Genomic DNA, 27,913 nt, shown 5'->3' on the forward strand with positions numbered 1-27,913 from the left:
CGCCGGTCTCTCTTCGTGTATTGCGTGTGTCGCCAGGTTTTCATTGCGTCAGCTGTCGCAACAATTAAGCAAGCATCGGCATCGGCTGAAGAGATCAACTTCCGCCTCGAAGACCAGCCCACAGCACCTTTTGGTCTCAAGTCCTCCGCTAGTGAGTCAGCTTCTTTTGTGCTCGGTAGAGACCGCGAATTCGACTGCAACGTTATAATGACGGGAACCGCACAAGCCGGTACGGATCGAGCCGCGGGCAGCATCAGGAGTTTGTTCGATGACGAGGACTCGCAATGGATTTTGCGATTCGACTCGATGTTGAAGTACGCCCAAACGTCGAACAACGCTCCGCCGACGCCGGAAGACAAGACTCCTGGCGTCGAAATGTCGGGGAGCGTGCCCTCCAGTCCCGCACAAAGTCGAAGAACGCGTGAGAAGAAGTATTCTCTGCCTAACCCAACACTCTCCACGGCGTCACCTCCTACCCCTCGAGGTGAGTGGATTCCGTAGATTCAAAAGAGCGATCTCCGATAGCTGAGCGATGGTTCGAGAGAACCCGTGGACCACGAATCATTCTTTGCAGAATCCGGAGAGGAAAAAATTAGGTAATTGATTCGCTCGTTGTTGCTTCCGAGACGAGTCTCCGCAGGTCTGACCGAATATCTTCGCATCGTGTGGCTACGCGAGCGAAGACATATGTACTCGGAGCAAATAAGAGCCGTTGACGTTGTTCCGCGCTTCCCCTCTTCCGGGTGATCCCGTTTCCTCGAACCTGCCTTCAGACATATCGATGCACGATGAAGCTATAGCCAAACAAACGCTAATCAATAACACCATGCAATCATAGGACGCTGCTATTCTAAGGTAGTTCCTTTGTCATCGGCGGTAGCGTATTTTTTTGTTCGCTACGAGAATTGATGACAGCGTCGAGCGGCGCGACGCCGTCGTCCGCGGTACGTGCTTCTTACCTCCTACCCGGCCGGATTCGAACACCGCGCATTAGCTGATGATGCGTTTTCGCGAGTCATTCGAGGACGGGAGTGTGGAGCCCCGCTTCGAACAAACACTTCTTCGAGTGATTGGTCGATGGAATGAAACTTCCATCGGAAGGAAAGCGGGTCCATTTGTTTTTAGGAAAAAAGACTTTCTAAAAGAAGGCGATGGAAAGCTCCGATGCGATTCGACCGCTAGGCACATCGCGGACGCATTCTTCGAGTAAGGCGCGTGAAAAATCAGCTTCTCCCAACCGCTGAATCCAGAATCCGAGCTGTCGGATAGAGTTCTCTGATTGAACATGGGCATGAACTCCCAATTCTCCATCGGAATGCGTTGAACTCAACCCACGGGTAGGGTGCTGCTGGCTTTGGTCTGTTTTTCACGCTCAAAAACGTACTCTCACAATGCCCTCCTCGGGGACCATCGGCATCATCACAGCTCGATCGGATATCGACGTAACAAGATGGCTCTGCTCGAGGAGAGTGATCAATCATTCGAGTCCCCTGGATCGTTCGCGGATTCATTCAGTCGCTAATTTGTTGTTGGTGGGTCGCAGCTGAGGGTTTCGGAAACCACAATCAACGTGGCCCACTCAATTCGACGAGCGTTGTCCAAGTGACATTGAACATCATTTATCGCTCTACTGGTCCAGCTGCGTGGCGAACAGAACGCGACAATATCCGGCTAAGGGTAGGACAATGATGCGGGTCAGATGGAAAAGGTTTTCGAGGTGTCACGGGGAGCGACTTCTTTTTCATCTGGACAGGATAACGGTCCCCTATACTCTATTCCAGTGAGCAGAAATTCTCCGACATGATTATGAGCTCGAGAGTTCCCCTTCGGCGTCCGGGGTGGTTCACTCCCAGTGGTATTCTCACATTCTCACGCGGCCCCGCCTGATCGGTGTAAACAGAAGAGTTTGTTTGGAGCTCTTGAGCCAATAAATCCGTATTTTTGTAAATAGATTATCTGTTTGGACTGAGCTTCGTCCCGGCGCATGCCAAGCAGCTGCTGCGTCGATGATATGGTAGGTTTCGGGAGTTCGACAGGGAATCGAATGCAGATGTTCGACGGTCCAAGACGAGAGGGATCCATGCCCAAACAACGTGGTTGTTCGCGAATCGGGGGATGATATAAGAGCGACACGAGTTTTTACTCGAGATCTTTGGTCGGCGAGCAAGTCAACGAACGTCGAAGTCACATGGGTCGCTGCAACGAGAGGAAACGTTGCCAGAGAAGGTCTTCGAGCATCTGTGAATTTAAGGAGCGGACCCTAAAGGTTTTTGGCCGCTCGCCAGACGGGCCTTAGAAGCGGCTCGCTTCTCCCCATACTCATGAACCTCGCCGAGAGGGATTATTTCGGAAAAAAAGTACTCCATTCACTCTCCTCCATTACGGTGAGGCCGTCGCGTTTGGAAAAGAATCGTCAATCCGTTCTACCGCTGGCTGAGCTTCAAGACTCGCCAGAGGCTGACTGAGAATTTCCGAACTCTCGTGGAGAGCTCCTTGTCCAAGACGTCCGAGTCTGATCAAATTCACCATTGTCCTCGAGAAAATTTGCTCCTTGAGATAGTAGAGCATTGGAAATCTTCACGGCCGAATCGGATTCCGGTCAATCGGAGGCATCTGCAGTTCTTGTTCAATTCGAAATTCGAATTCGACGAACGCATGGCTGGGAATCGGAGGATGGTAGCCTGATTCTCTTCCCATTTTCATGAATCCTACGATTGGTATACACTTGCCACGCCCTCGGCGATCGAAAGTGGAGGATCTTCAGCGATGCGGCCCGATTAGGCGGTTCCTGCAGCTTTTCGGTTCCCGAAGCGCTCGAATTTGAAAAGTATGTTTCAACGTTTTGAGCTGGTTTTCTGGGTGGGCGGTTTCGGACAGCCGATCGTGACCCGTCGATTTATGTTCTAACAGAATAAGAGTATCGACATGATCGACTAGTTCCAAGCGATCATTACTGCGGTTGTCCCGCAACTCGACGCAGCGATTTTCCCGCGAGGATCGGGCGGATCGGAGGAGAGTACATAACACGACGAAAAAGAAAAGCCAAACGGAGCGATACCTGCTGGCGCGTTGCCAAGCCTATCGCGCTTAAAAGGGTGGGGTCCGATTTTCCCGCCCTTTGCGGGGCTGAAATCTGAGAAGGAGGGAACTTCGTTTACTGTTTCCTTCGCGAGTCCCGTCATTTCCGAGGAGTGCGATCGTGACATGAAAACCTCTTCACGACACTGTTCGGAAACTATCTATGATCGAATAGCTATGAAAACTACGCGTCTTCCACCTATTTTCAGTGTTGAAGAAAAAAAAGGTTCCCTTCGGAACTCCTTGTTTCTCTGCCTTGTCAAAGATAATCCGGGGATTTGATGGGAAATATTCGGAGAAGAAGTTTCCACTTGATCGACGCCGAAGGTTCCCGAATCCAAGCTTGTTTGGCTTCCAGAAGATGTTCGCGCCGAGATTCGTCCATAAAAAAGTTCGCCGACTTCTTCTTCTCCGCCTTCTTCACTTCTGGGTGTTGCGCGTCGACTCGAGATGCGATCAGCTGTGTCGGCTCAAAATGAGGCAAGTTGCGTGTTCTGGACCCTTGTTTCGCTGAGAGTCATGGATGGATCCGCTGGATTGCGGGATGGATGGATTGATAGCTGGGCGACTGGCTCCAGCCGTGGCAGCGTGTTCGGGAGCAGCGAGAACGAGCGGTGTCCAGCAGACATGTCGCGAAGATCCGGTGATTGTCGTGCCATGTGTTAGCGACCCTCAGAGCGCGCAGAATTTCTGGCCCTGATTGGTTGCCGACTGGGCAGCTCAAGATGAGCTCTCGGTGAAGGCCCTGGCCGAGCCCGGCACTACCACCGCAACCTTATCATCGTCCGCGGTGACAAGACCCTTCTGTATCACTATCCGAACGCAATCTATCCCAGATTTTTCGCGAACTTGCAACACCCGGGCCGGTCTCGTGGATAGTCGTCGGACCGGCATCATTCATCATCCATCCATGTACCCACGGATGGATCCTCCCACCATCAGTCATCTTCTGGACCGCGGGTCTTCAACGAAGAATCGAATCAGGAATTCTAGGGAGAATTAAATTTTCCTACTATAAGATTCAAACTCGTTCACGCAATATCAATACATCATCGCATCGTCGATGTCGAAGATGGATTCGAGTCGAGAATACTCTCGAGGTATTGCTTCTGTGGGTTCCCTCCTCTTGGCGATTCTTCTGATGGGTCGGCGTATTCCACTGTTGTCTGGCCTGTGTGTTTGTTTGTCTCGCTCGTTCGTTCATTCGTTCCTTCTTTGATTCGATCCTGCTGTCGGATATAATCACAATAATTCCTCGACGCGATAGAAGACGTCGGGCGGGCGTCGCGTCGTACGCAGACTTCGTTCGCGGACCACGTCAGAAAACCACGCCTGACGAATTCAAGCCAGTTAGACGTGCATTCGAACCGACGGAGCTGCGGAGCGTCGAAGTTTTTCGCTCTTTCAGATCAGAGACGACGAACAGCAGAGAAATTCGGGAAATGGAAAACATAACTGTGCTTAGCTCCGATTATTAACAGTCGCTCATAGCGCGGCGTTCATAAACGCGTCGGACCGTGTTGCACCGGGTAGCCACGGAAAAAAAATGGAGCCGAACACCGGCTATTCGCGCTGCGAAAATGCTGGAAAACTTCTCCACATGATTCCTAAATGGATCCGGGACGAGCTAATCACTGATGCGTTGGACGCTGATAGCCTTCAAAGGGCCGATCTATTCATCGGAAGTCATGGAACAGATACTATCGGACTCAAACGATGCCGCAGCAAATTTTCCACCCGCTCGGCGCATCGGTCGCTCAGAGCACCTGTCTTCTGACAGCTAGGCGCGGGACAATGGTGTGTTTTGAAGTTAAACATTTTTCATTGTTTCCTTCGTTCGTGAAACTTTCGAACTGGAATCTTGGGAGGTCGGATTCCATCCTCACCGACAAAATCAATGATAAGGAACTCATGATCAACGGATCCCATGCTCGAAGCTGGATCTGCGGCTGCATCATTAAAGAATTGATCAAATAGTCACGACCGCTCGAGGTGATGCGCGCACGCGACTCCTGACAATGAAGAACTGACTGAGTGATCCGTATTGTCTTGGACGGCGCGAATTTCATTCAGGCGAACAATAGCTCCTTTTCTTTTCCGGAGTTTTCATTGCTCTTGGCAGGCAATAGAATCCTGCTCTACCCGTAGAATCGCGCCTCCTTGGCTTCTTCGGCATTCGTTCATTATGTCTTCTGCCGCTTCTCCGGGACAGAATAGGCGTCCTGATAATCAGCTGCCAGCCAGTTTGTTTGCTTTGCGTTTGCATAACTGGTTGACCCGGTCGACCCTATTCCCCCTACGTTCGAATCCGACTCGTGGATTGGGAGCTGTCTATTTGGCACAGGAGAGCTTCTTTTAAACTCTCTGGATTTTTTTTCAAATAATGGAAATTTCTTCGGGAGGGTTCCCCCCTCCAACGAGGGGTCGAACATCGAATCGATGTCTTGTAGGGGTCTGTCATCAGCCCGAAGTAAGCGCAGAAACTGAGTTGAATAAGATGCCCACACGTGGGAACATTCCGAAACCCATTGCTGTCCCGGCCGTTTGATCGCAAAAATCACTCAAGTGAGAGGAAAACAAATTGTCGTTTTTTTTTGCTTTGAAAATTTCGAGCGTTGGGAACGGGAAACAAATACGAGCCTATTCCGATGGTTCTAGCGATTCAAAACAGTTCCATGTCAGGCCGCGGCGCGGTGGCCAGCGCGATAACTGACCAAACAAATCCGCGGTAGAAACAATTCTCACACGAGCGCGACGGAAACGGAAAAATAATTTCACTCATCCGATACGAGCAGTGCGGCATTTTTGTTTTGGTTTCGACGTCGATGACGGGCTTAATTTCCTGAAACACTTTTTTCGAAGGGCGTGTATGGGGATGTGCTCGTCACAAGATCCTTCTCCCGCCGAGCGCTTCTCCCGGAGGAATGAGAAAATGCTCCCGATTACATACCGGAACCATGATCTCGCTCTCATATCACCCAGAGGTGCGAAGGTCGATCGCGGTCGTGGTCTCATCATACTGGGAGAGAGGGAGCGATGACGCTTCATGCGATCGTCATAGTAGTCATTACCGCCAAGATATGAAGTTTCTTCTCGCGTATGATTTCGTTATGAAATCTTGTTCGGGACACCGTAGAAAAGGTAATTGGTAATGGGCGCCATCGCACACGATACAATTTTGACACGAAAACGCAGGGTGCCGTTCGAACCAACGAAGCACCGTTCGTGCCCGACGAAACTGTCAGAAATATGGACGAGGAATAGAAAAGAGCAACGATTCTTGAAACAATTTCACGCTGCTCCGTTCCGATGATCCGTTGTCGTCAAGTTCGACGTCGTTGCTCTTGTTGGGCTTCTTGGCGTCGCCGTTGTCAGTAGACGGGATCGACGCCACCCGTTTGGTCTCATACCTGAGCGAATATCATTCGTATAGCGGGGCGACTTTTCCACGAGGTCCCACCTGTCGTCCCAAGAAGAAGCTCGTATCCGGGCCCGGGTCCCGAATGGACGAATTCAGGCTGGGAATCCTCTCCCGCTAACTGAGCGAGGAACAACCGTGGAACTTTCACGCCTCTCTCGTCGACCTTGATTACCTATTCTTTCTTTATTCCCATTCCTTCCTCTTGGTCCGTACGCCGTGTTTCTGTTGCTTTGTCTCCTTCCCAGCGATCCCATTTATCTAAATTTCACTGACAGCTTGTACCGATTCGGAGCTGCGGCGTACGCTCGCTCAAAAGCAGAAGTAGCAAAAAGAGAAGGAACCTACGAAATAACTCCATATACGCGACCTGCCCACTTGACACAAGCGTTTTCGGCAGCACCGGCAGAAGCTTTATTTTTTCCTCGTCTCCCCGGCGCCGACAACAGCATGGCCCGAAAGACGAGGGGAAAGCTTCAATGACGGCGGGAGCTGATCAACCCAAGAGCCGCAGAAGTCTCACTGAGCTTCGCTCAGAAAAAGCGGACGAGCTCACCGCGAACTAAACGCACAAACCACGCCATGGAGTGTTCCCCTAACCTTGCAACAGCTCATCATCTAGTTATCCGTAAGTGCAGATTCGCTTGAATATTTCTCTGTTCGGAGCTGTGCCTGTGTCTGCCGGGTGAATCCAATTCGCGGCGTGGACCTCTGCATGATCGGATGACCCTTGATGAATTCGACAGGTGGTCGAGTCTTCAGCAGGCATCGGGCTTCGCCTGCGAATAGGCCTTTCTCTTTGTGGATGACGCTTTTCGGACCAGGGGCTGTTGGTGGGAGTTAAACAGCCCGCCGATATTATTCCTGAGGCTCATCATAGAGAGATACCAGTCTCAACAGAAAACTAGAGATGGATTGGGGCTTCCAATCTGATGTGAAATGTGCGCTCGATATCCCGACAGGAGCAAGGGGGAGATGCGTCCTCTTTCTTCGATTCCTGCGCGAAATACATTCACGAAGGAGGTTTCCGGCGCAAGTCTTTCATCTCTTTCGAAGATTACTGCGAATTCGGCATAGGCCGCGACAACCACGCGAGGAGCGCAGTGAACTAGATTGTATGAACGGTTCACTAGAAAAGTTCTTCTCGGAAACGAGGGATAGCGAGAGTTTAAGGGCAACACCCTTCTTTGTTGGGCAGTGGCGTTCACAGAGACACGCTTTTTTTATTATCGAAATTCATCTGCTTGTCAAATATCGACCAAGGGAACCTGTTTTCGGCTCTTCAGCTTCCTCCTTTTTTCCGCTATGATCCCGAGAAAAAAAACCAATCCAGCGGTAGTATTGAGAAATTCTACCCGCGGTTCCGCCGAACGGTATACCGTTCACTTCACTGCTGAATGAGCACTCGATACCGTAGCGGAGGCGAGCTTACACTTCTGAAATATTATTTTTCTTTTCCACAATCAACCTCCCTTTCGCTCCAGGTAACTCTATAATGTGCAACTGCGTTTCCTTCTCGAATGAACGATACTCGATTCCTAATTCCAGTTTTCGTTCCTTAGAGTACCCTCAGCCTTCCGATTCCCAGAAGCATGAATGACATGAGGCTGTCGTCGTATGTAGATCATGAATGTGAAGCTTTTCGAGTAAAGATGATTGCTGAAACTCTGTGTTCGGCAAACTCGATATGCCTCGGGAGTGACTTCCCGGTCGCGGCTCGGACTTGCCGCGTCGAGAATTCCAGACATCATCCGTGGCCTGGAACTAGTCTACCTTCGACTGAGCGCTTTGCCACGCGAAAAAACCGTTCGTTTTGACCATGCGCATAACCATTCCATGGACTATTCTAATGAGGCAGCCCATGGCTACTGATATGAGAGCTAGGTTCGTGAATTCTCGTTGTCAAAGCCTCTTCCCCCGAATGACTCCACGTAATTGCGACTCTTACGGCATAGCTCTTCCGAGTCAAGAAAGGAAACAATCGACTCACATTTAGATAAAAAAAAAGAAATGGGGGAAAGAAAAGGGTAAAAATGAAATTATTACAAGTGGCAGGAAACCGCGTGTCGTCTCAGATTACATCTCTTTGTCGTCAAGAAAGCATAAACGTGCGGCAAGCGTCCCGGGCTGACAAATAAATGAAAATGCGAACAATCATCCCGGGACAAATGTATATAGCCCTATGACCGTGCAAAGAAGGCTTGGGGAGCATCTCTGCGCGATATCCCGCCAGCGGGATCCAGAGGCGCGCCAGGAATTTTTTCCGGGTCCTTTATTCGAGTCCTGCAGGGGGCCAGGCGACCGGAATGATGACGCGCCTCCTCGGAATCTTCGCTTCTCCATTATGACTGAAAAAATTTTGAACCAAAATGCTGGAGAATACGACCGTCCTCGAGCGCAGGACGTTCGGTGGTCACAGGAGTGACAGAGATTCCTCCACCCGTTCAGACAAATGGATAGACTATAGATAAATTGTTCCCCAGACAAGAATCATGCATGCGACTGCAATCACGGTGTATTAGACTAACAGCGCCTTCGGTCGACAGACGTCAATTCACGCAGATCGTGATCTCACGCCGACCGCGATTATTCAAATTTCATCGATTCCTGCAGCTGCCCTTGACATGCCGCGGACGGAAACTACGAGTACGAAGTCCAAGTCATAATAATAGCCAGTTCGTCTCTGTACTCGCCTATTCATTCGTCCGGCTGCTCCTCTGATTGTCTGGCTCGACTCATCCGATGCAAACGGCCGGTGTTTCCTCCGATCAGTCATTCAGTCGACCAGTCGAATGAACCAGGTTGTCGTTGCATTTCTTCCGAGGCAGTGCTCACGCGCCTCACGACCACAGACAAAGTCAAGTCGAGCAGCAAGCTGTCATTCCTCCCAAATCGCGAGACTGGGAAGATCGGTTCTGTGAGCCTGCGCGCGCGGGAGATGGATCCAGCACCTTCCTACTCTGAAAAAGACAACATAATATGTATTTCTTATTGAAGAAGAACAATCGGCTCGAGGGGATAGATCACCTGCTCGATGGAGAGCGTGGGCTCTGACTATTCTCGTTCGGCTCGGAGAAGATGCGAACCAATTTATTCATAGATCTTTCCACGGGGAGAACTAGAAACCAGGTTCTTCCTGGAGATAAACATTGCCAGCGCTCCATATACTTTTATGGACGGTCATAAATATCTAATTCGAGATCGGCCAACTCTTTCGCCGGTGTACCGGCTGACGGAGTCGTGATCCAGATGACCATGAGCCGCACCCGCTCGCAGCCGCGTTCTAACGTAACCGAACCAGTCCAGCCGACGGCTAGATGTCACATGCCTGCGGTGTCCCCGTGAGAATTTTTCTGAATCCTCGGAGCCTAGGAAAACTGGAATTCTCGGGGTGACTTTCGAAAGAATTAAATCTTCCACGTGGAGCTCTCGACACAATGCAATACATCAGCGTCCGGTCGATGCAGTTTTTGCCTGAGAAACTTGGAAAAATATTTCGACGAGTCTGTTCGGTGCATGAAGATCTCGCGCTGTGATCTTTCGTCCGAAGTCCCGAACCCTTGAAAAATCTTCAAGAATGGAAAACTCTCCGTGAGTCGTGAAATCTTGTGATTTCTCACCAAGCCAGCAACTTCTCGATTTGCTGCCTCGCTGCCTTACCTGGTCTTATCGATATTTTCGGAAGCATCGCTAGAAGTTGGGGCTTCAAACCTCGCTTCCCTGTTGAGCAAATCGGATTTTGGTTGCCGTTATCCACGGAACTGAAAATCGAATATCTGGCGTGAGTTCTTTGTACACGCCACAGAGCGTATGCCCGACTGAAGACTCCTCGCAGTAGCATAATGCGGTTAGAAGCCCCAGGAACATCCGCGCCATAAGGCCAGCGCCGAGTTGGATTTGTAAAACCAATTTGAATGAAAATAAATTAGGGGGACGGGTCGAAGCTGATCCGAAAAGTTATCGGTTTTCGTCTCTCTCGGGTTGATGAAACACGAGCGTCTCCGGCGCATCCTCTGCTCGTTGGAAAATTAAATCTCCGAATTTCCGCTTACATATCGCGATTACTGATGAAATCGGACAGATAAGATTGTCGTCGCTCGCGGTGAACGTGAAGTTCGTGGGTGGGAGATATCTCCTCAAAAGTCTGAGTCACTATCTCTGGACTGAGTAAAAGGGATAAGCAGCTTGTTCAAGACTGTCTTATGCGATATCCAATCGTGCTTAGCCTATGGCTTCGATCCTCTCCTTTCTCGCTCCTTCGATAAGCTAGACGGATCTGAAACTGAAATCAAGGATTCATTTATTTACCCACATTGAGAAAACGTCGATGCCATCAGTCGATAGCGTTATTATTCCATTATTCGACCTCCGGCGTCTATCGCCGCGTGGAATCGTCGCCCAATCAATTCAACAGGTTACGGGATCATTCCAAAGGATATACGCGGGGGGGCCGAATTTTCACTTATCAAGACTTCGAGAGGACCCGGCTGTCGACCAGTTCGAATCCCCAGACTTCGAATCGTCCGAAGATGCTGATTTCCGAGACATAATGTTGTTACCTGCACTCATCCACCTTCGATCAGGGCTTCTTAAAACAAAAGCGCCGCGGGACGATTGATGATAGGAACTCCTGAACGCGGGACTGCTGAGCCGCGCGAGCGAGGTGTCGAACAGTGGTAGCGGTAGATTAGCGGCCGAAAATGGGACGGATCATCGCGCGCTCAAAACTCAACCGAAATGATGAGATTATTCTGTCATTCAGCGAGGATTCTGAACAGGACCCCGCAAGAAAGAAACCCAAACAGAATCAGCTTGATAGAAACAGATTGAATTCTCTCTCTCGAAGCGACGGGGACCGCTCACGGAGAAGGCTGTACGTTCGAAGCGCGTCGCTTCTTCGAACGAGCTCATTGAAGTCATTGATTGTTGTGGCTATGATGATGACTCGGCTCAAATTAATGAGATAATTGTTTTTCTTCCAACGACCCGCGTTGCCGAACCATTTCCGCGCTTCCCTCCATGCGGCCGTGGGAGGACCGATCGATGATTAAAATTGTCGGTGTGCGTTCGTGTGGCAACAGATAGAAAAACAGAAAAGTACAATAATAATAATTGTCCTCGGAAATGCCTTAAAACGCGTCGTGCCGGCATAACCCCCGCAAATTCTGACGACGCGAGGCTTCGCTCCGACATCATGTCGTGGGCGGCTTGACCCGGAAACACCAGCACCTGCCGGAGTGAGAAATTCCCACTTTAGGGAACGACGACATCGACCGATGGCTGTGGTGGAGATAGGAAGTAACAAGGAATCTTACGCCAATCCCGCATCGTCGCCGAACTTGTGCGAGCTCCCACGAAGAAACAACTGCATGACGATGGTGGCTAAAGCTCCTGTTCTGGAGGAATCGGTGACGGATGCAGCTGGCACGCTTCTCGAAACAGCGGGAACATATCGAGGACTGGAGTCACGAATCGGGCGACTCTCTGAGCAAAGAATCACGGTTGACCAGGGCCTCTAACGAGTTCGAACCAAGACGAATCGCTCCCATACTTTTTCTTCATCGGTCCATGCTTAGCTCCCGAGGCTCACTGGCACACTGCTAGGTTTTCGGAATCTGGGATGAGATTAATGCTGACAGTACGTGACCTACGGAGCTAAAATTTGACTCTTTTCAGGCATTCCTGTGTCTCTGGATCGACAGTGGAGAGGAAACCGAGCCACGTCAGCGCCTCCCGTCAAGCGACACGGTATCCCAGTAGCCAAGCCCGTGAACTCTTTGAGCAACCGTGAGTAGCGTTCTTTCTCCAATGACCCCAAGGTCAAATTCAGCCTTTTTTTCACGGTCGAGCGGTCAGCAACTTTCCTCTGTAACGTGAACACCGCTGCAGCAACGAAATTTTAATTTCGCTCGAATCAGACGAGATTCACACGGATTTACCGATCGCTCCGAAGCTAACTGAGGATGAGTTCATTCTGGAGGCAAGACTGTCGAACTCGCGGGATTTCTCATCGATCATCTTTCAGGCACACCGAGCTACGCAAACGGGGCAGGCGGAGGACCAATGGTTGCTGGAAGCGTCGACGAACAGGTGTTCCTCCAGGCTTTCGAGGAGAACACCCCTCTCTTGCAGCTGCAATCGTCCCGAGATCTCGACATGTACATGACACAGGTGGGTGCTCGGTGTCCACGGTCAGTTCAATCTGTCTCGAAGTCGCATCAGCGGCGGATCCAGGGGCGATAAGGCGATCGCCTCCCTCATGATTTTCCGAAATCCCGATACCTCTCATGTTGAGGCAGCGCGCGGACTCTGACCCGCCCTTTCCTGGAGAAATTGATCGCCTTACCGTGAACTCGGACCCGCCACTGGGCCGAAACGTCTCTCGATCGGATGCCGACGCGAGTTCGGTCCGATTCTCATTCATTTGTGGTTGACGGGAGAGAACCATCCTCTCCTGATCATTATCTAGTTAATTTTATCGTATCGTTGGATCGGGAATTTTCCCGGTTCTTCTCTTATCGATCGCGCTCATAACGACCTAACTCACCCGGATCTGTTCCGACTACAGGTGCGCACGGCGCTCGGCAACCCAGACATAGATTGGGAGAAACGTATGGCCATACTGAAAACCCTCCGAGGTAGGTTGAGCTTTGGGGCAGAAGATAAGGCAATCCCGGAATACACGGGAATCTCACCCGCTTCACTTCCTAAGCTGAATGTCTCCCCATGCCTGGTAGTGATATCCCGGATATGAGGGCGACATAAATCTGCCGCGACATGCAGAGTCGCGTTCGACCCGCGATGATTCCGCTAGTATGATATTTTTCTCCTGTGCATCTTCCTTGTGTTTTCGGAGAAGCGGGGTCAGACGCGGTGAACTCTCTATTCAATGACGTTTTATTTACTCTTCGCCGACTACCCGCAGGCGTCGTACGATCGGGCGGAGCGATGTATGAGGAATTTTTCGCGGCACTCCGTCTTCTGGAAATCCCGTTCCAGACATCGGTTCGCGACCTCCGATCCCAAATTGTCCGGGAAGCGTGCATCACGATGGCGTAAGTGATTCGACTGAGACCGTCCCTCTAAAGCCCCCGTGTTCGAGTCTTTACCGATAAGTCGGAGTATTTCGGTCGAAGACTAAATCATATCTGACTTTATCAGACAACGCTCCAGTCTGAAGAAACTTTATACATCCATTGCAGATACCTCTGCCGTGAACTGGGACGTCGCGTGGATCACTTTTGCGAAATTCTACTGCCGTCATTGATCCAGCTGATCGGCTCCGCAGCAAAAATCATGTCTTCGTCAGGTGAGAACCGATTCCGCGATACCTTTGATGTATTATTCAAAAGCGGTTGCGTATATACTTCTAGGAAGTTCACGCGAAGCGTATCGAGCACGCGTGGCTTCCCCTTCGTCTCGTTTTTTGTCTCCAACATGGTCAAGCCGGACAACTTTTTCCCAGCGAAACGATGGCAGTGATAGCCGATGAATGTCATGTGTTTAGTTGGCACACCGCTCAGGCTGGATGGTGCTCCCGGTTCCCTCTTCCGATGAATCCAGCCTTCTGGAAAGCCAATCGACGAGCTCGAACACGCGTGTCCACATGGTTTCCATCATGGTTCCAGTTAGAACCATTTATCGCCTCTTTGGAGTCAGAGTGCGCCTTTCCGTGGCGAGCTAAAAGAAAAGTGCGGTTGATGTCGCGGAATCCTCGAGAAGATACCCGAATGTTGCGTGGACTCATTCGGGCTCCCGCATAATCCGCAGAAGAAAGCAGAAGAGAATCGAAGAGAATCACGGAAACCACATGGGAGAATTCATCCGTTTTCAATCTAGTTCATGCTCTGAGGGTCAACCTTCGAAGGTTCTCAGGCGTCGGATTCGAAGTCCCGGTGGCACTCCATGTGTTACGAGGTTATCGCGACATTGTGAGGCCCATAAGTCTCTTTGTTGTTCCGCTCACTACTGGCGAATCCCGCCTTCGATGCGAGCAATTTAATGATGAATGAATTTTCGAGAATGATACCACGACTATCACCGGAATAAGACCAATAAACGGTGCTAACGGTACTTATTGTCTTCCTCCTTCCTTGTTCCTTCTTTCGCGTCGCGGTCTGGAACGATGGATCGGAGCGTAATGAGACAGCCGCGCTCGATAAGGGTGAATAGTTCCCAGGCAACGACGACTCCGCGCATTGATTGTTTTAAGAAACATCGCGTACCCGATTCCGGCATATGGAACGCGATTCGAATGACGTGGAGTCATCGACTGCGGTCACGTCTTCTCGCAATGGATTTTTGGGAATGACTATTTTGAAGCTCTTTCCAAGTGCCCGGGACGTGGCGCCGAGCCGCAGATGTACTCCTGCAAGGCTGAGCTCGAGGGGCATGAAGCACCTGTGGCCACTCGGTCTTTCTGCCGCGACGGCATTCTGCGGAGTGATCAGACGATCCTCGTATTTGAAGAGATCGGGTCTTTTCTGTCTTTGGACCCCTTCGTGATGGCGTGGCCGGAGCACGTCACGTGCAAAGGTCCAATTACTTGCTTCGACCGACGTTCCAGCCTTACGGAGTTTGTCTGACAGTATCGACTGCGCTCGAAAACTGTCCGGACATCATTGAAGACCCGAAATAATTGTAATGAATGCATCATTGTGGACCAGAGTCACACGTGAACAGAAAATCACGCCGTGAACAAGAGGCACTGGATCTTCTGAATCGCATGCCGCGACACCCACCTGGGACCGACAATTCAACTTTGAACTTGTTCCATTTCACCCAATCGACGGGAATGTAATGTTAAATCGATTCTGGAAGGAGCGGCTCTTTGTTCGGTGACGGACAAGCCCGGAGCTCACAATGATTCGAATATTGGAAGGCGACGACTGAACGTTATTCTTCTTGTTCCTCATTGCAGGGATCACGTGCATACATTTCATGTTACAACATACTCACTCGCCAAAGTTGATACCGCTGATCACCAGAAATCTCACCTCAAAGAGCCGCGTAAGTGACCCCAGCTGTGCTCGAGGGGCTTCTATACATCTCCTATAATTGGTCTTTGTCAAATGAGCTCAAGAAATGCTGCACACGGGGCTCACACTCTTGACCTCAACTCTTGAGTTGATGAAATTATTCGTAGTAGAGGCGGCTCAAATGATCTAATGATCGGGAGAGATTCGCGAAAATTCGACTCTGGGCGCAGGGGCTCCGGCAAGTGAGCATCCTACCCGTGTAGAATGAAATGCGAATTCTAATATTTTTTTTCACTCAGGAAATTCGCCGGTATTGTTGTGAATTTTTGCATCAAGTTCTGCTGATATGGCCCGCCAGTTCGCTCGAGAAACACATTATAACAATTCAGGACGCCATCAAGAAAGGTCAGTTCCCACGACCCCAGGGCTGATGACAGCAGAACGGACGACGCAGAAAAAAAAGAGACAACATCGAAAACATGATTCTAGGCTTTTCGGTCTTTTTTTCGATCGTGGCACCGGCTCTCGACTCGACTTGAACTGCTCTCGTAGAATCTAAACAAGACATCGGATCCCTCTACCATAGGAGAATGTCGATGGTGTTCAGATAGGCTATCGCCATCGCCAGGAGAAGTGTCATTATATGAGTGTACGCATAAGCCTTCCCTGCGATGGTGGGGTTGGATTATTCCCTCTCCAGGTCCCTGCTCATAATTTCGCCTAAATGTTCTCATCCCCGTCCACGCGATACAGACAGGCTTCTCGTTCACGTTTTTTCCCCGATAGTTTTCTACGTTCCCTCTGACTGTGGCGCAAGTCAGCCCGTCATGGTGTACTGTCCTTGTCCCAATTGAATATTAGCGGAATCGCTAATCCTGAATAAATATTTGTCTTCGCCGACGGCAGCATCGAATCCGAACGGAGCAGTGGATCGGTAGCTCTTCAGTTCTGGGAATCGACTCGGCAGGGATCACTCATAAAGTCCTCGATACTATCCCGGCCGGGAGGTCTTTGCAGAATATTCTCATTGCGGAAGTCAGACAGAAACGCCCAGACTGTGTCCACGGTTGCCGTGATGGAAATAACGATCCCTCGAAGTCGCTAGCGCCTGGAATCTCGCCTTGTGTCTAATATCTCCCTGACAAATGCTCGGACGATTCGATTCCTTGAGAGGATCGCTGATCGGGATGGCTGATGCTGTAACGTTGCTCACAATAAAGACTGGCAGGGGATTTCCGGCAGAAAATTTTATTCATAACGGTGGGAAAGAATGGATTGTTACGATCGCAAGGCTTACGAAATAGACCGACGGCGTTGTTGACACAGACGAGTATTACATTCACAATGAGCAGCGGAACTGAAGACACACAATGGTCGGAACACTTGATACATTTCAGAGACATTGTCCGCTACACCCGTCTTAACACTCTTTGTTTTCGGAAGCGGACACGGTTCTACAAATTTGGACCGAGCCGAAATTGATAAGCTGCCATCTCCCCGGGGTTTTGAAGGCATTTCCATGAGCCGTTCCGCGACGGATTCCGCCGACGTGGCAAAGATTATAAATTCATTAATTCCTTGATTGATGATGACTCGAATATCGATTTTTTCCAGGCATTTCGGACGCCGACTCGGAAGCGCGAAGTCAGGCCCGAAAAGCATTCTGGGGTTTCGCTGATCATTTCCCGAAAGAAGCTGACAGACTTCTATTGTCGCTAGACGTTGCCAAACAGCGCCTTCTTCACAACGGAACAAACGGTGAGAATCTATCAGTGTCGAGGAGGCATACCGACCTCCTTTCGAATTGTCTTTTTCGGAACTAAATCATACATATCCGACTTCGGCGCCCGCAGGTTACCCGAGCCATATGATGAGTCAGTCTTTCTCATCGGCGTCGCTCACTCGATCATCGTTAGGCTTGAGTTCCTTAGGCTCGGGCAGAACTCCGTCGTCTGAGAGCCTCCATAGATCTATAACAAGCTCGAGTCCTTACGCGACGACTTCTCGAAGTGAGTACCGAGAACGTCTCAATGGAATTCCAGCGCAGATGAGAAAGCCTGCTGACTAATTATTCCCATGTCTTACTATGTTCATCCCTGCATTTACGAACTTCAGCTCCAGCTGCGCGTCGATCGAACAGCTCGATAGACTCGAATGCAGTGCGCGCAGCGCGTTTGCGTCTGTCGGCGGCCAGCTCGACGACGAACGTTGCACGACAGAGCTGTAACTCTACCCCTACGACTCCCAAGGTTCAGCCTCGAAATGCCTTTGGATTTGGACTGTCGTTGTGTAAGTGCATGGGCATTCCTTCGTCCTCTCATTATCTGAACTCTTTTAAGGATCCACCGGGAGCATGATGACAAATTTTGGGAGATTCCTTCGTTGATTTTCTCATCGGAATGCTCCATGTATTCGTACAGTAGGCTCATTTCCCCCCGATATCTTGAATCGTTCGGAGATCGGGACGTCGTGCCCCTCTTGGTTCGGAAGATCCCGCTGAGAAGGGGGCGCTGGATCTGATTATGAGAAGCTGTATGTATGGCGAGACTAATAATGATAAATGAGTATTGGATCTGACCGAGCCCTGAGATCCCTTCTTACATTGCTTTTCGAATGGTGCTTGGATGTGCGACGGATTGAAATTGTACAGTTCTGATTTTGTTTCTATTTGTACGACTGAGTGTGCTACCGATAGGTGGAGGGCTTTTTTCGAAAACCAGCTCCTGAACGGTTGGTGTATTGGCTCGAGTTCCGTCTGAGTGAGTGATGGTATGCGTGGAAAGCGGAAGAAATGAGCTGCCGCCACTCCGAACACTGTGTACCGTGGCGTAATCCATGCGTTCTCGGGGAGGGCGGATATCGGGATTCAATTGTTGAGGACACTCCTCATCGGAGAGATCTTCCATCGACTCGTTCCTCGGTTAGACGGAGTATAGATCTGGATAAGGATTCGTGGGACTCCGGATCTTGGGAAACGGATGACCATGAAACTCGAGTATGATGTTTGAGGAATCGAGGGGAATTATCATCCTGGATTATCCTCGCGGTTCTTACTAATGGAGCCGGCGGAAGACTTCGGGGAATAAATAGAAGCCATCGTCGATGCTGAAGCGGACAGTTCCGTTGGATTCCCTCAGCTCAACCCTTGCCTTAACTTGCAGCCCGCAGCTCAAGCAGACAACGCCTCGATTCCATTCCATTGAGCTCGCAGACAACACCGACTAGAGGAAGGCAGAGCAGGATTTCACAGTCCCAGCGTGAGTCTAATCCCTCGTCGAGCGTTCTCAATTCCAAAGCTTCAATCAAAGTGTCAGACCCTGATAATCCATGAGGAATGAGAAAAAAAGAGATCGTATCTTCATCCACAGCCAACAGTCGCTCGGCGTCCCCATCGTCGCGGCTGAGCTACGCCACGTACAACATGCTACCGGATGGCAGGGTTCGGAAATCAGGGATTCCTACACCGACTACCGGAAGGTCCCGGGAGCCCTCACCGACGAGGTGAGCCTCGATTCATTCCTCCATTCTTGGCTCGACACTCCTCCATTCTGGCCTCAGAAGTTCGACAGCTTTTATCATCTATCAATAGGATGTGCTGATTGTGAGAACTCCCTCTTCACAGGTCAATGTCAGGGTCATCAGTGAATATTATGCAGAAGTCAGTAGATCGTCGCAATTCGCTCACACGCCCTCCTTCCCGGAATCGCTACGATTCACTGGATCGAGTGCTTCGTAACGGACGAGACGGCGAAGAACGAATTCGTAACGCATTTTCGGTGAGTGCATTGTTTCGGAACTATTTCATCTCCTCCCTCCCTAAAACTAGCTCTTGAACCAGGTTGCCGATTCAGGCGGAGAGTTCTGATATGTACGGAAGAACCGATATTTCAGACGTCAACTCAGCCATACGCATCTCCGCTAACGTCTCGAGTTGCCTTCTCGGCCTCGCAGCAGCTGCCCTCATCGGCAGCGCAGCTGCAGGGCCAGGCCGGCGTAGCTGTAGCAAGCTGTTCCCAGCTGCATTCGCAAGGAGACAGCGAGGGCTCCTCCTCCATTTGTTCGGACATTTCGCGCCATGAAGACATGGCCGACATTCTCCTCAGCTTGGCGAGTGTCCATTGGTCCGACCGAAAGGAGGGTCTTCTTGTAAGTTTTTATCCTGGTCGCTCGCTACCTACCTACCGGTTCTTTGAATATATGAAACGGTATCGGGGACAGGTCGCACCTACTCTCGCACCTATTCTGAAAGCCGATGCACGACTGATAAGCGTGAGTTCCTGGGTCTGCCTTGATTGAGTTTCCCCTTCACCCAATCCAGGGCCTCAAAAATGTGCTAAGGTCGCATTCTAGAAGACTCTCGGAACTCGAACTATGTTCCGTGACCCAGACGATGAGCAAAATGTTCATGGATCCGCACACGAAGGTCAGTATCTCAATTTTGGGAGGGAATGGTGCACTCCCTTTCTGTTGGAAAATATGATCACCCATCGCCCCCATACAAATGAGATAACTTGGAACTTCCTGCCAGGTGTTCTCGCTATTCCTGGACACGCTGTGCGAGCTCGTGAGCAGCCACTCGGTGGAGCTTCACACCTTAGGCTTCCTTCCCATCCTCCTGACGAAACTGTTCACGAAATTGGGCCAGGATCTCCTGAGTTCGGTGAACACTAAAATACAATCAACTCTCGGTCTTGTCAGGGACGCCTTCCCTCGTCATGATCAGTTCATAGTAATCACGCGGTTCCTCAACGATCCGGTGCACCAATCAACCTCTGTCAAGGTAAGATACCACGAAAGCGAGCTCCGTTCAAATGTGGTAGACGAATTTCGACTAATCGTCCGAGAACGATCGGAAGGTTTGGTCCAACGATTGGCTAGTCTGGAGCAATCATTTCGGACTTGTTTCAGGTGAAGCTTACGGTTCTCCGCTACCTGTTGGTTTTAACCCGTTTGATGGACTCTTCCGAAGTTCCCTCAAACGACCCAAACATGCGGGACTGTCTCCACCGATTTGTCGCATGGGCGTCTGAACTCCCTGATTTTAAGGGCAAGGATATAATGGTAGGGCGTCGCTGAGATTTCCATGCGTGACAGTTTCTTCGATGGCGTGATGGATGCTTGGACAGGGAGTAGAACGAATTTTTCACTTCGACAGACCACGCAAATCGATGGGCGACTCCATTCGAGGCCGACGGAACTGGCCCAGTTGGCTCGAGCTTGCATTGGATCTCTGTACAGATGCAAAGCATCGTATTTTTCTCTCGTCATCCATCAGATGGCTCCTGAATATCAAAGAATCGCGCTTGACATCATCCAGAGCGAACTCCTCCTCCAGCATCAGCAACAACTCAAGTTCGATCATCCACAACCTCAGAAAATCATTCTCTCGAACGGCGGTGGCAGTTCTGGCGTCAGGTGCGTTGATTTTCCGCCCCGTGCCGAGATGACGAGCCCCCATTATAGATCTGGAGCGGTATGAGGATTGAATTTGAATCGAGAGAAATCCACTCATCGATTTCTATCGATTTCCAGCCGGTCGGGTAGCGACAGTCTGCCGTCTCCGATGACTCCGCAGAAACTGTCGTCTTCGCCGATGAGATCTCTGGATTATTTCGACCTGACCGATAACCCTGCGAGCTTGGCCAGCGAAGCCTCCCCAGGGACTCAGGGATTCAGTTCGGGGTCGGACGAGAGGCTCCAAGACAGCCCCAGTCGATCATTCCATCCATCTCAGAAAACCCAGAATGTGAGTGTTGTCACAGGGAGATTAGCTTCAATATGAAGTATGCAATAAGTTCTCCCTGGAAGATCGAGATGGACAAATTGCTTGATGATTCGATTCCCGCAGAGTACCTCTGGTGAAGGCCTCTCTCATTGCGTGTCGGTGCTGAGTTCGCCCCTGAATTCTTGTGAGCTGAAACGCGCAGCACTCCGTGAACTGACTGAACTCCTAAAATGTTCAAACCTCTGGAATTCCGAATACAACTTCAGGTGGGAATCGCCCAGTGATTTCCCTAGTAATGGACTGTATCTCAGCCTGCTTGACGCGGCTTTGAGCGCTCGATACATCGACTAGAGAAACTTCCAGATCCACGCTGAAGATTCTTTTGGACAACACCGGTGCCGCCGAGGAGGAGGCTCCGATCCGGGCCGAGTCCCTCAAGGTCTTGGCACTGCTAGTCGAGCAGCACCCCGAACATTTCGAGACGTACGCAGATTTGACTTTCGTCAAACTCCTCCAGACGCAGATGGTAAGTAGGACTAAGAGCCCGAATAGTTCCAGGCAGCTAAAGAACCTTCCAACATCGCAAAGTTCATAAGCCACCGTCGCGTCGCCTTAGAAACTTAACTCCGGTTCCTCGCAGGACAAGGACGTCCAGAAAGAATCGGATAACGCTATGCTGTCCGTTCTGAAATCGGCTAGAGTTCACAAATCGGCCGGCATCCTCGCCCGATTCGTAGCGGGCTGCCAAGACTGCAACATGATAGCTGCCGCCATCAAAATGATGTCAAAACTGGTCGAGCTGTCGTCGAGCGAAGATTTGGTCAACGCTCTTCCAACAATCACACCGGCACTACTTTCCGCGTACAATCACGACGAGTCTGCCGTGCGACGCGCGGCAGTATTCTGTCTTGTCTCACTCCATCAGAAGGTCGGCGCAGCCATCATGGAGCCATACTTGGCAGCGGTGCAGGGGTGCAAGGTAGGCGGAGCTCAACCAGTCCCAAATTTTGAAAATGCTCAATTTCCATTTCCCCGACAGAGGATAATCGAATACTCCTCCGAGAGATTCCCCTCTTTTCCAGTTGCGTCTTCTGAAGTTGTACATCGAGCGAGCGGCTCAACAGAAAACTCTTCCGCACTCCAATGGAATCAATCTAGGACCTCCAGGCGGTGTTTCGTCCGCTTGAAATCAAAAGTCGAGATCCCTCACGAAGACTTCGGAGATGTCGTCACATCCTCGTAAAGAATTCTTCTGACCTCCAAAAGCTTCTGTCTGCCAAGAGAGACGGTCTGACGGAATGTCAGAGTTTATTCTCCATCGTCCTGAGCATTCAGGAATCATGGAAGGATTCAAGTCTCCTCTTGCCCCGGACGAAAAACACCCGGCTTGCCTCGATCGGGCAGAGCTGAAAGCGCGCTCAGAGGCCAACATTTCTAAGACAATTGTATTGATTGCTGCGACCTGGATCGAGACGGGACTCATTTTTTCCCCGGCTTTTTGTACGGAAGAGCGGGCACGAGGTAATGATTTCATTGAGTTACGCACAAAACTAACTGATGAACAGACTCCCACGATTCGAGGGGAACTCCAACATCAATGGAATCGTTTGAATAATTCCCGGCGATACCTCGATGCTTGTATCAGTATCGGCGAGAATCCGCACATCTTGTGTCGGCAAAAAAAAACGAAATTGTGGAAACCGGACTTCCGGGAACCGTCGCGTCCGCCTGCCTGTGGACACCACGTGAAGATCTGCCATTGGGATCGAGTTGATCGAGATGAAGTGACGGAACCGTATCCTGGGCTGTTATTTTCGTTGATGTAAACGACTTCGGGAACTGTAAAATTGGAGAGAGCGTTCCCTTGCGCGCCGACGACTCCAGGAGCCTATCATCAAGAGCAGTCGCAATCATCGGTATGAGTGGGTGAATGTTCTCAATATAGAAGACTGCATTCACAAGTTCGTCTCAAGCTGTGCTCCAAAAAGAGGACCGGGCGCCGAGCTCTCTTCGATGGTGTACAGGTCCTCGAAGCCACCCGGTCAACTGCGATATTCTCTCTTGGGGAGCATGATGTTTTGATTCTGCGAAAAACCGAGCTTGATTTTGATCTAGGTATTCCTTGAACGAACGAGTCGTTTCTTCTAAGGGAATGAGCAGGTAACCCGCGCTCCCGGAAGTCTCCGGTGCCGCGGAGCTTGCGACTGGAGTCGGAGCTGATATTTCTCTGAAGATCAATTGTGTTGATAGTAGATAATAATTGAGTATCATAAGAGCATACCCAGTAAATAAAGTGCCAATTGCATGACTTATCCAGTTTCGCCTCGAATTCTGATCTACTGTATTGCTTCGTATCTTGCGAATTCATTGACCCATATTTGAGTGACCTGACTCCTCGAGCTTTTGCATGAAAAATGCGAGATCTCTTTGTTCATCCCTAGACTACATTCGGTACCCACGATCGAAGCCGATATCATTCCAAATCACGTGAAGGTAGTTCTTCGATCAGGAACCGCTGGAACCCGAACATCCGCGAGGAAGCATCGTCGCGTTGCTGGCGGGAGAGACGGGGTCGATTCCTGAATTTCTAGACTCTCGACGAACTGACCATTCGCTCGCGATGAGGATTTGCTAGACACACAAGAGATGCAGAAGGGAGGGAACGAGGTTGTTGTCACTCGAAATCTTCCGGGTTCTGGCTTCAAGCCTGGAAGGCCAGATGGGGTCCCGGTGCCGTCTTCTCCCTGACAATCCTTGAAGATTGATACGGACGCACGCCGAGAAGTGTCGAACGCGGGAGCATTATGCCCGGTCGGGGCATTCGGAGTCAGTCTTTCAGCCCTCGAGATTCAACGGGGGTAGACTGTTCTGAGGGTTCTCTGAAATAACCTTCGACGGGTCGATTGGTTGAGGTTTCGGGGTACGGGGAACGAGAAGGTCCACAATCGAGTAGTACCGGGAGTTTCATAATGGCCCATGCGCGTTTAAGATCGAGAGACTCCAGCCAGTAGGGACTAGAGACCTAAGCGAGGTCATCTAACCAAGTCGGATCAGGAGACTTTTCATGATCAACCGGTATATACATACAGAAAGCGGGGGGTTCATGCCGTGCGAAGTGACCGCTCCGAATTCACGTCGGTCTCAAAACCCGTGGTTTCACGAATCTCGAGAGGTGGACGAGGCATCTCCGGGATCGATCTCCACCAAGTATACGGAGACAATCACGACTCACAACCCATATGCGACGGAAGCCTGTCCCCTCCACAGATGCTCTAGGCTCCCGTGAATAGGTTCGGGCCGAACCGCTTTTACACAACGAGCTTGAACCCAAGAGTTCGACTCTCGTGATTGGTCGATCCGGGAGGAGAGCTCATTCTACAATGAGTCAGTGAGCTTTCCACACTGCCACGTTGAGTGACAGAATTGGAATCAGACAGCGAAGCATCCCCCGCTGCTGAAGCTGCTAATGCATTGAACAATGAACGGAAGAGGATAATGCGCTCGCCAATGGTGTCCCTCTCGCCCTGGCAGCCTCCTTGAGAGACGGATATGATTATTCATGTGTGAAGATTTCTACAAGTTTATTCGATCCCGGTTAGGGTCTACCACAAAGCCTTCTGGATTCCAGAAAGCTTGTTGTAATCGGCGAGGTGTCGCCAGGCGTGCCGTGCTAAGCGGTATCGTATACTGACGTTCCGAGGATATGAGGTAACGCAACACCTGTGAGACACAATAAGTGAGATCCATGAATCCTTCTTATTCGGGAACTTAATGATTCCGAAACCAGCTCTACGGACCTCTGATGTATCCGAACCGTAGCAGAATCCCTCGGGAGTTTTTTCAGCTCTTCATGGGCAGCCTCTTGGAGAACTCTCGGCAGAATTGTGTTCTTCCGCAGAGTATTCAGCTGATTCCGCTCGAAATAATGCTTCGCAACGCACTGCGGATGAGAACCGAAGAATTTTAACAGATGAATATCGTCCTGCTCCCTTGATTCAAATCACTAATTACTAATCAGCGGTCTCGCCATCTAGAGACCTCTGTGTCCAAACGGCGGGGAGCTGTCTCCGACTCTTGGAAGATGTAGAAGGCCTTCACTCTAAGCCCGGCATAAGCATCAAGGGAGCGTTCTTCCGAACCGATCCCCATGCTGGAGTGAGATCTGGGAGACTAAGAAACTTCGGAAGAGGAGCCCTTCCAGGGAACTTTGGGTCATGGGCAACTGGAGGTGTTAGGCCCTGCGGGAGTGACCTCGTCGAGAGCAGGGCCATATTCGTGGGTTTCCTAGGCTCCCCGAGAGACCTCCCACAATCCTCGATGCACCGCGGGCCTAATTCACACTGAACTGGAATATCGAGTTCCATATCCTTCTCCCAGGACTTACCTGTCTCCTCTTGTAATCTCTGAGCATCCTCCAGTCCGTCATGTATCCTCGACATTGAATCTCGGCTATAGGATTGCGGGCCACGATACTTGACGTGAAACGCGCCAAAGCCTGCATTTTCCACGTTTCCACGCACGAAATCGGTCGCGCAGGAATCGCATGTATAGACACCGTTCCGCTGGTTAGCGCTAAATCACGGATCCGTGCCTCTGATTTCTGTCGGGAGACGCGGTCTTTGCGAACGCTCAATGGGGGTCTCGATGACAAGCGACGGATTCCTCAGAGATGAGCGTCTAGCTCGATCCCTAAACCTCGGACTATTGAAAAAAAAATCCAGGGAGTTGCCGCTGAATACTCTCGAGTCGAGAGTCTCGACTCGAGCGTCCCTCGCGGCAATCGCTCCGACTTGCCGATAGAGAGCCCTACTAGGGGCCTCGCTGTATAGGAACTCACAGCAAACACGATGGTACCTCGCCGATACAGCACGACTCTCCTTCTGCACGTGAGATGTGACCGGCGATCTCGCCTTGAATGCAGAAGGGATCATGATCCTGGATTCTTCGAAACCAAGCTTTTTCGGTGCGCTACATGGGCGGGCAATCGCGTTTCTCGGAGGAGAAATACCCGCGTTGTTCGGTTGTTATTTGGGATTCAGTGGCTCTCATGCTCGCAACGCTCAGAGGAAGGGTCGCAATTCTCCCTCCTTTCCAGCCACAGTGTCGTATTCGGAGGAAAATATTTTTTCTCCCAATTCTACCGGGTAGAGCCTGACCATGTGAACACGAAAGACTGAACATGAAAATCGATGCCTGGTCACGATTCTGATGAGGTCCTCACTATTTCAGGCGATTGATGAATGATGCACGAAAGATGGGCAAAGATTACTTTATTCATTTTCCATCGATCGCGGTGCGAGCCTCTGATCAAATGCGGAGGTTTGCTTCAATTGAAGTGCATCGAATCTCCATGGATCTCTTCCAAGCACTGCTTCAGCCGACCCACTCTTGTCAGAAATGCTTAACAGAACATTTCAATGGTAGGGAGACTCATCACCCACGGATTCTTGGGAAAATTGCACAGTGATTTTAAACCTGCTCTGCGTCTTACTCTACAAATTACCGAAATCAGAGATTGGAGCACTCTGGAATCGTAACAGATAAGAAAATCAGTCTTATTAACAATTATTCTTCCTCGCTACCGAAATCAGCCCATCTACCACGTCTCAAAGCGTGATAGGCATTCCGAAGATTGTGTTTTACGGAAATCATTCAGTGATATTCATAATCACTGTGTAACTCCTCACTAAGGACCAGCCATATCCCGTGCCACGGGAGCCTCCGCCTCGATAGAGAGACCGAACCAATGTTTGGTGAACACGACGAATTTCTCCATCATGAACCGTGCTCCGCGGAAAGATGTCCAGGTCTGATCTTCCCATTCAGTCTCCTTACACGTTTTGCATCGAGACTCGGCTGTGTGGAAGGAGTCGATGCTTGCAACGGAGATCTTATCCGAGAAACCATCGAGACTTTATCTGGCTGAGCCGAAATCGCTCGAGAGCGTTATCAGCACGCGCAGGAGGGGTGGTCTTTAACAGCGTCATAATGATAGTAACTCGCTTACGAACAATAGCCCTCGGCTTGAGAGCTTATTGTCAAATATGCACAGTTTGTGTTTTTTCTTCTTTATTTTTAACCTCGTTCAATGCTGGCTAAGATCGATCAAACGAGTCTAGAGAAGGTATCAAAGGAAGAAGGCGTGTTCGGAACGTAAGGCTCATCGATATGGAGATTTCACTACTTACGACTGCTCAGCAACTTCTCACTGACACCGGCGGGCTTTGGTTAAAGATCTCCGATCTGATGGAGCGCTCGAAGTCCACGGACGACTTAAGTAGATTAATTCATCCTGAGGACGCCGATGTTTCAGAGCATCGAAGTGCCAAGCTTTGAGGCGCGCTCGATCTCAGTTGAGATCCGAAGCCGACTGTTGCGCCCAGGTGCCGGCGAACAGTGAGTGGCAAACACCAGTTGGAACATTCAGCAGCACGGTATTTTTGAGATATTTTCCTCAACTAGCTAGTTTCATTTCCCGATGCTCACATCACGGCTACGAGAAACTACGAGTGAGTCTATAAAGTGGACGCTCTGTTGACCCGCCCGATATTCGGACCCGAGTCTCGCTTCCCATCCCGATTTGTCGGAGTATGCGTTGAGTGTGGAGTTATCTCTGCGGTCACGCTCATAGAGATTAGCCTCAGGAAGGCTTGCCGTGATTGCCGATTACATATACTTGAATGATTCCGCAGAGCATATGAATCGTATCTGCGC

At 50.4% G+C, this 27,913-nt stretch overlaps 2 protein-coding genes across 2 annotated transcripts; one reads left to right on the top strand and one right to left on the bottom strand.

Moving 5' to 3' along the window:
* The first annotated feature begins 207 nt into the window (after nucleotides 1–207).
* Nucleotides 208–22,386, top strand: LOC100899748 (CLIP-associating protein 1-A). The gene is made up of 22 exons (XM_029111042.1): nucleotides 208–484; nucleotides 12,173–12,283; nucleotides 12,522–12,667; nucleotides 13,065–13,134; nucleotides 13,422–13,551; nucleotides 13,699–13,805; nucleotides 15,417–15,505; nucleotides 15,774–15,879; nucleotides 17,089–17,280; nucleotides 18,636–18,731; nucleotides 18,843–18,975; nucleotides 19,097–19,250; nucleotides 19,366–19,620; nucleotides 19,793–19,897; nucleotides 20,003–20,254; nucleotides 20,383–20,503; nucleotides 20,655–20,889; nucleotides 21,007–21,220; nucleotides 21,323–21,465; nucleotides 21,563–21,725; nucleotides 21,840–22,178; nucleotides 22,282–22,386. The coding sequence occupies exons 1-22, from the start codon at nucleotides 208–210 to the stop codon at nucleotides 22,384–22,386; spliced, it is 3,543 nt and encodes a 1,180-aa protein (XP_028966875.1).
* Nucleotides 22,387–24,752: 2,366 nt separating this feature from the next.
* On the bottom strand, nucleotides 24,753–25,774 carry mRpS14 (mitochondrial ribosomal protein S14). Its single transcript, XM_003741816.1, has 3 exons — nucleotides 25,584–25,774; nucleotides 24,997–25,139; nucleotides 24,753–24,919 (listed from the first exon to the last, which is right to left on the bottom strand). The coding sequence occupies exons 1-3, from the start codon at nucleotides 25,698–25,700 to the stop codon at nucleotides 24,802–24,804; spliced, it is 378 nt and encodes a 125-aa protein (XP_003741864.1). The 5' UTR covers nucleotides 25,701–25,774; the 3' UTR covers nucleotides 24,753–24,801.
* Nucleotides 25,775–27,913: the final 2,139 nt, after the last annotated feature.

This window comes from Galendromus occidentalis, unplaced genomic scaffold, assembly GCF_000255335.2.
Source record: "Galendromus occidentalis unplaced genomic scaffold, Mocc_1.1 scf7180000077202, whole genome shotgun sequence".
NCBI classification, from domain to species: domain Eukaryota; kingdom Metazoa; phylum Arthropoda; class Arachnida; order Mesostigmata; family Phytoseiidae; genus Galendromus; species Galendromus occidentalis.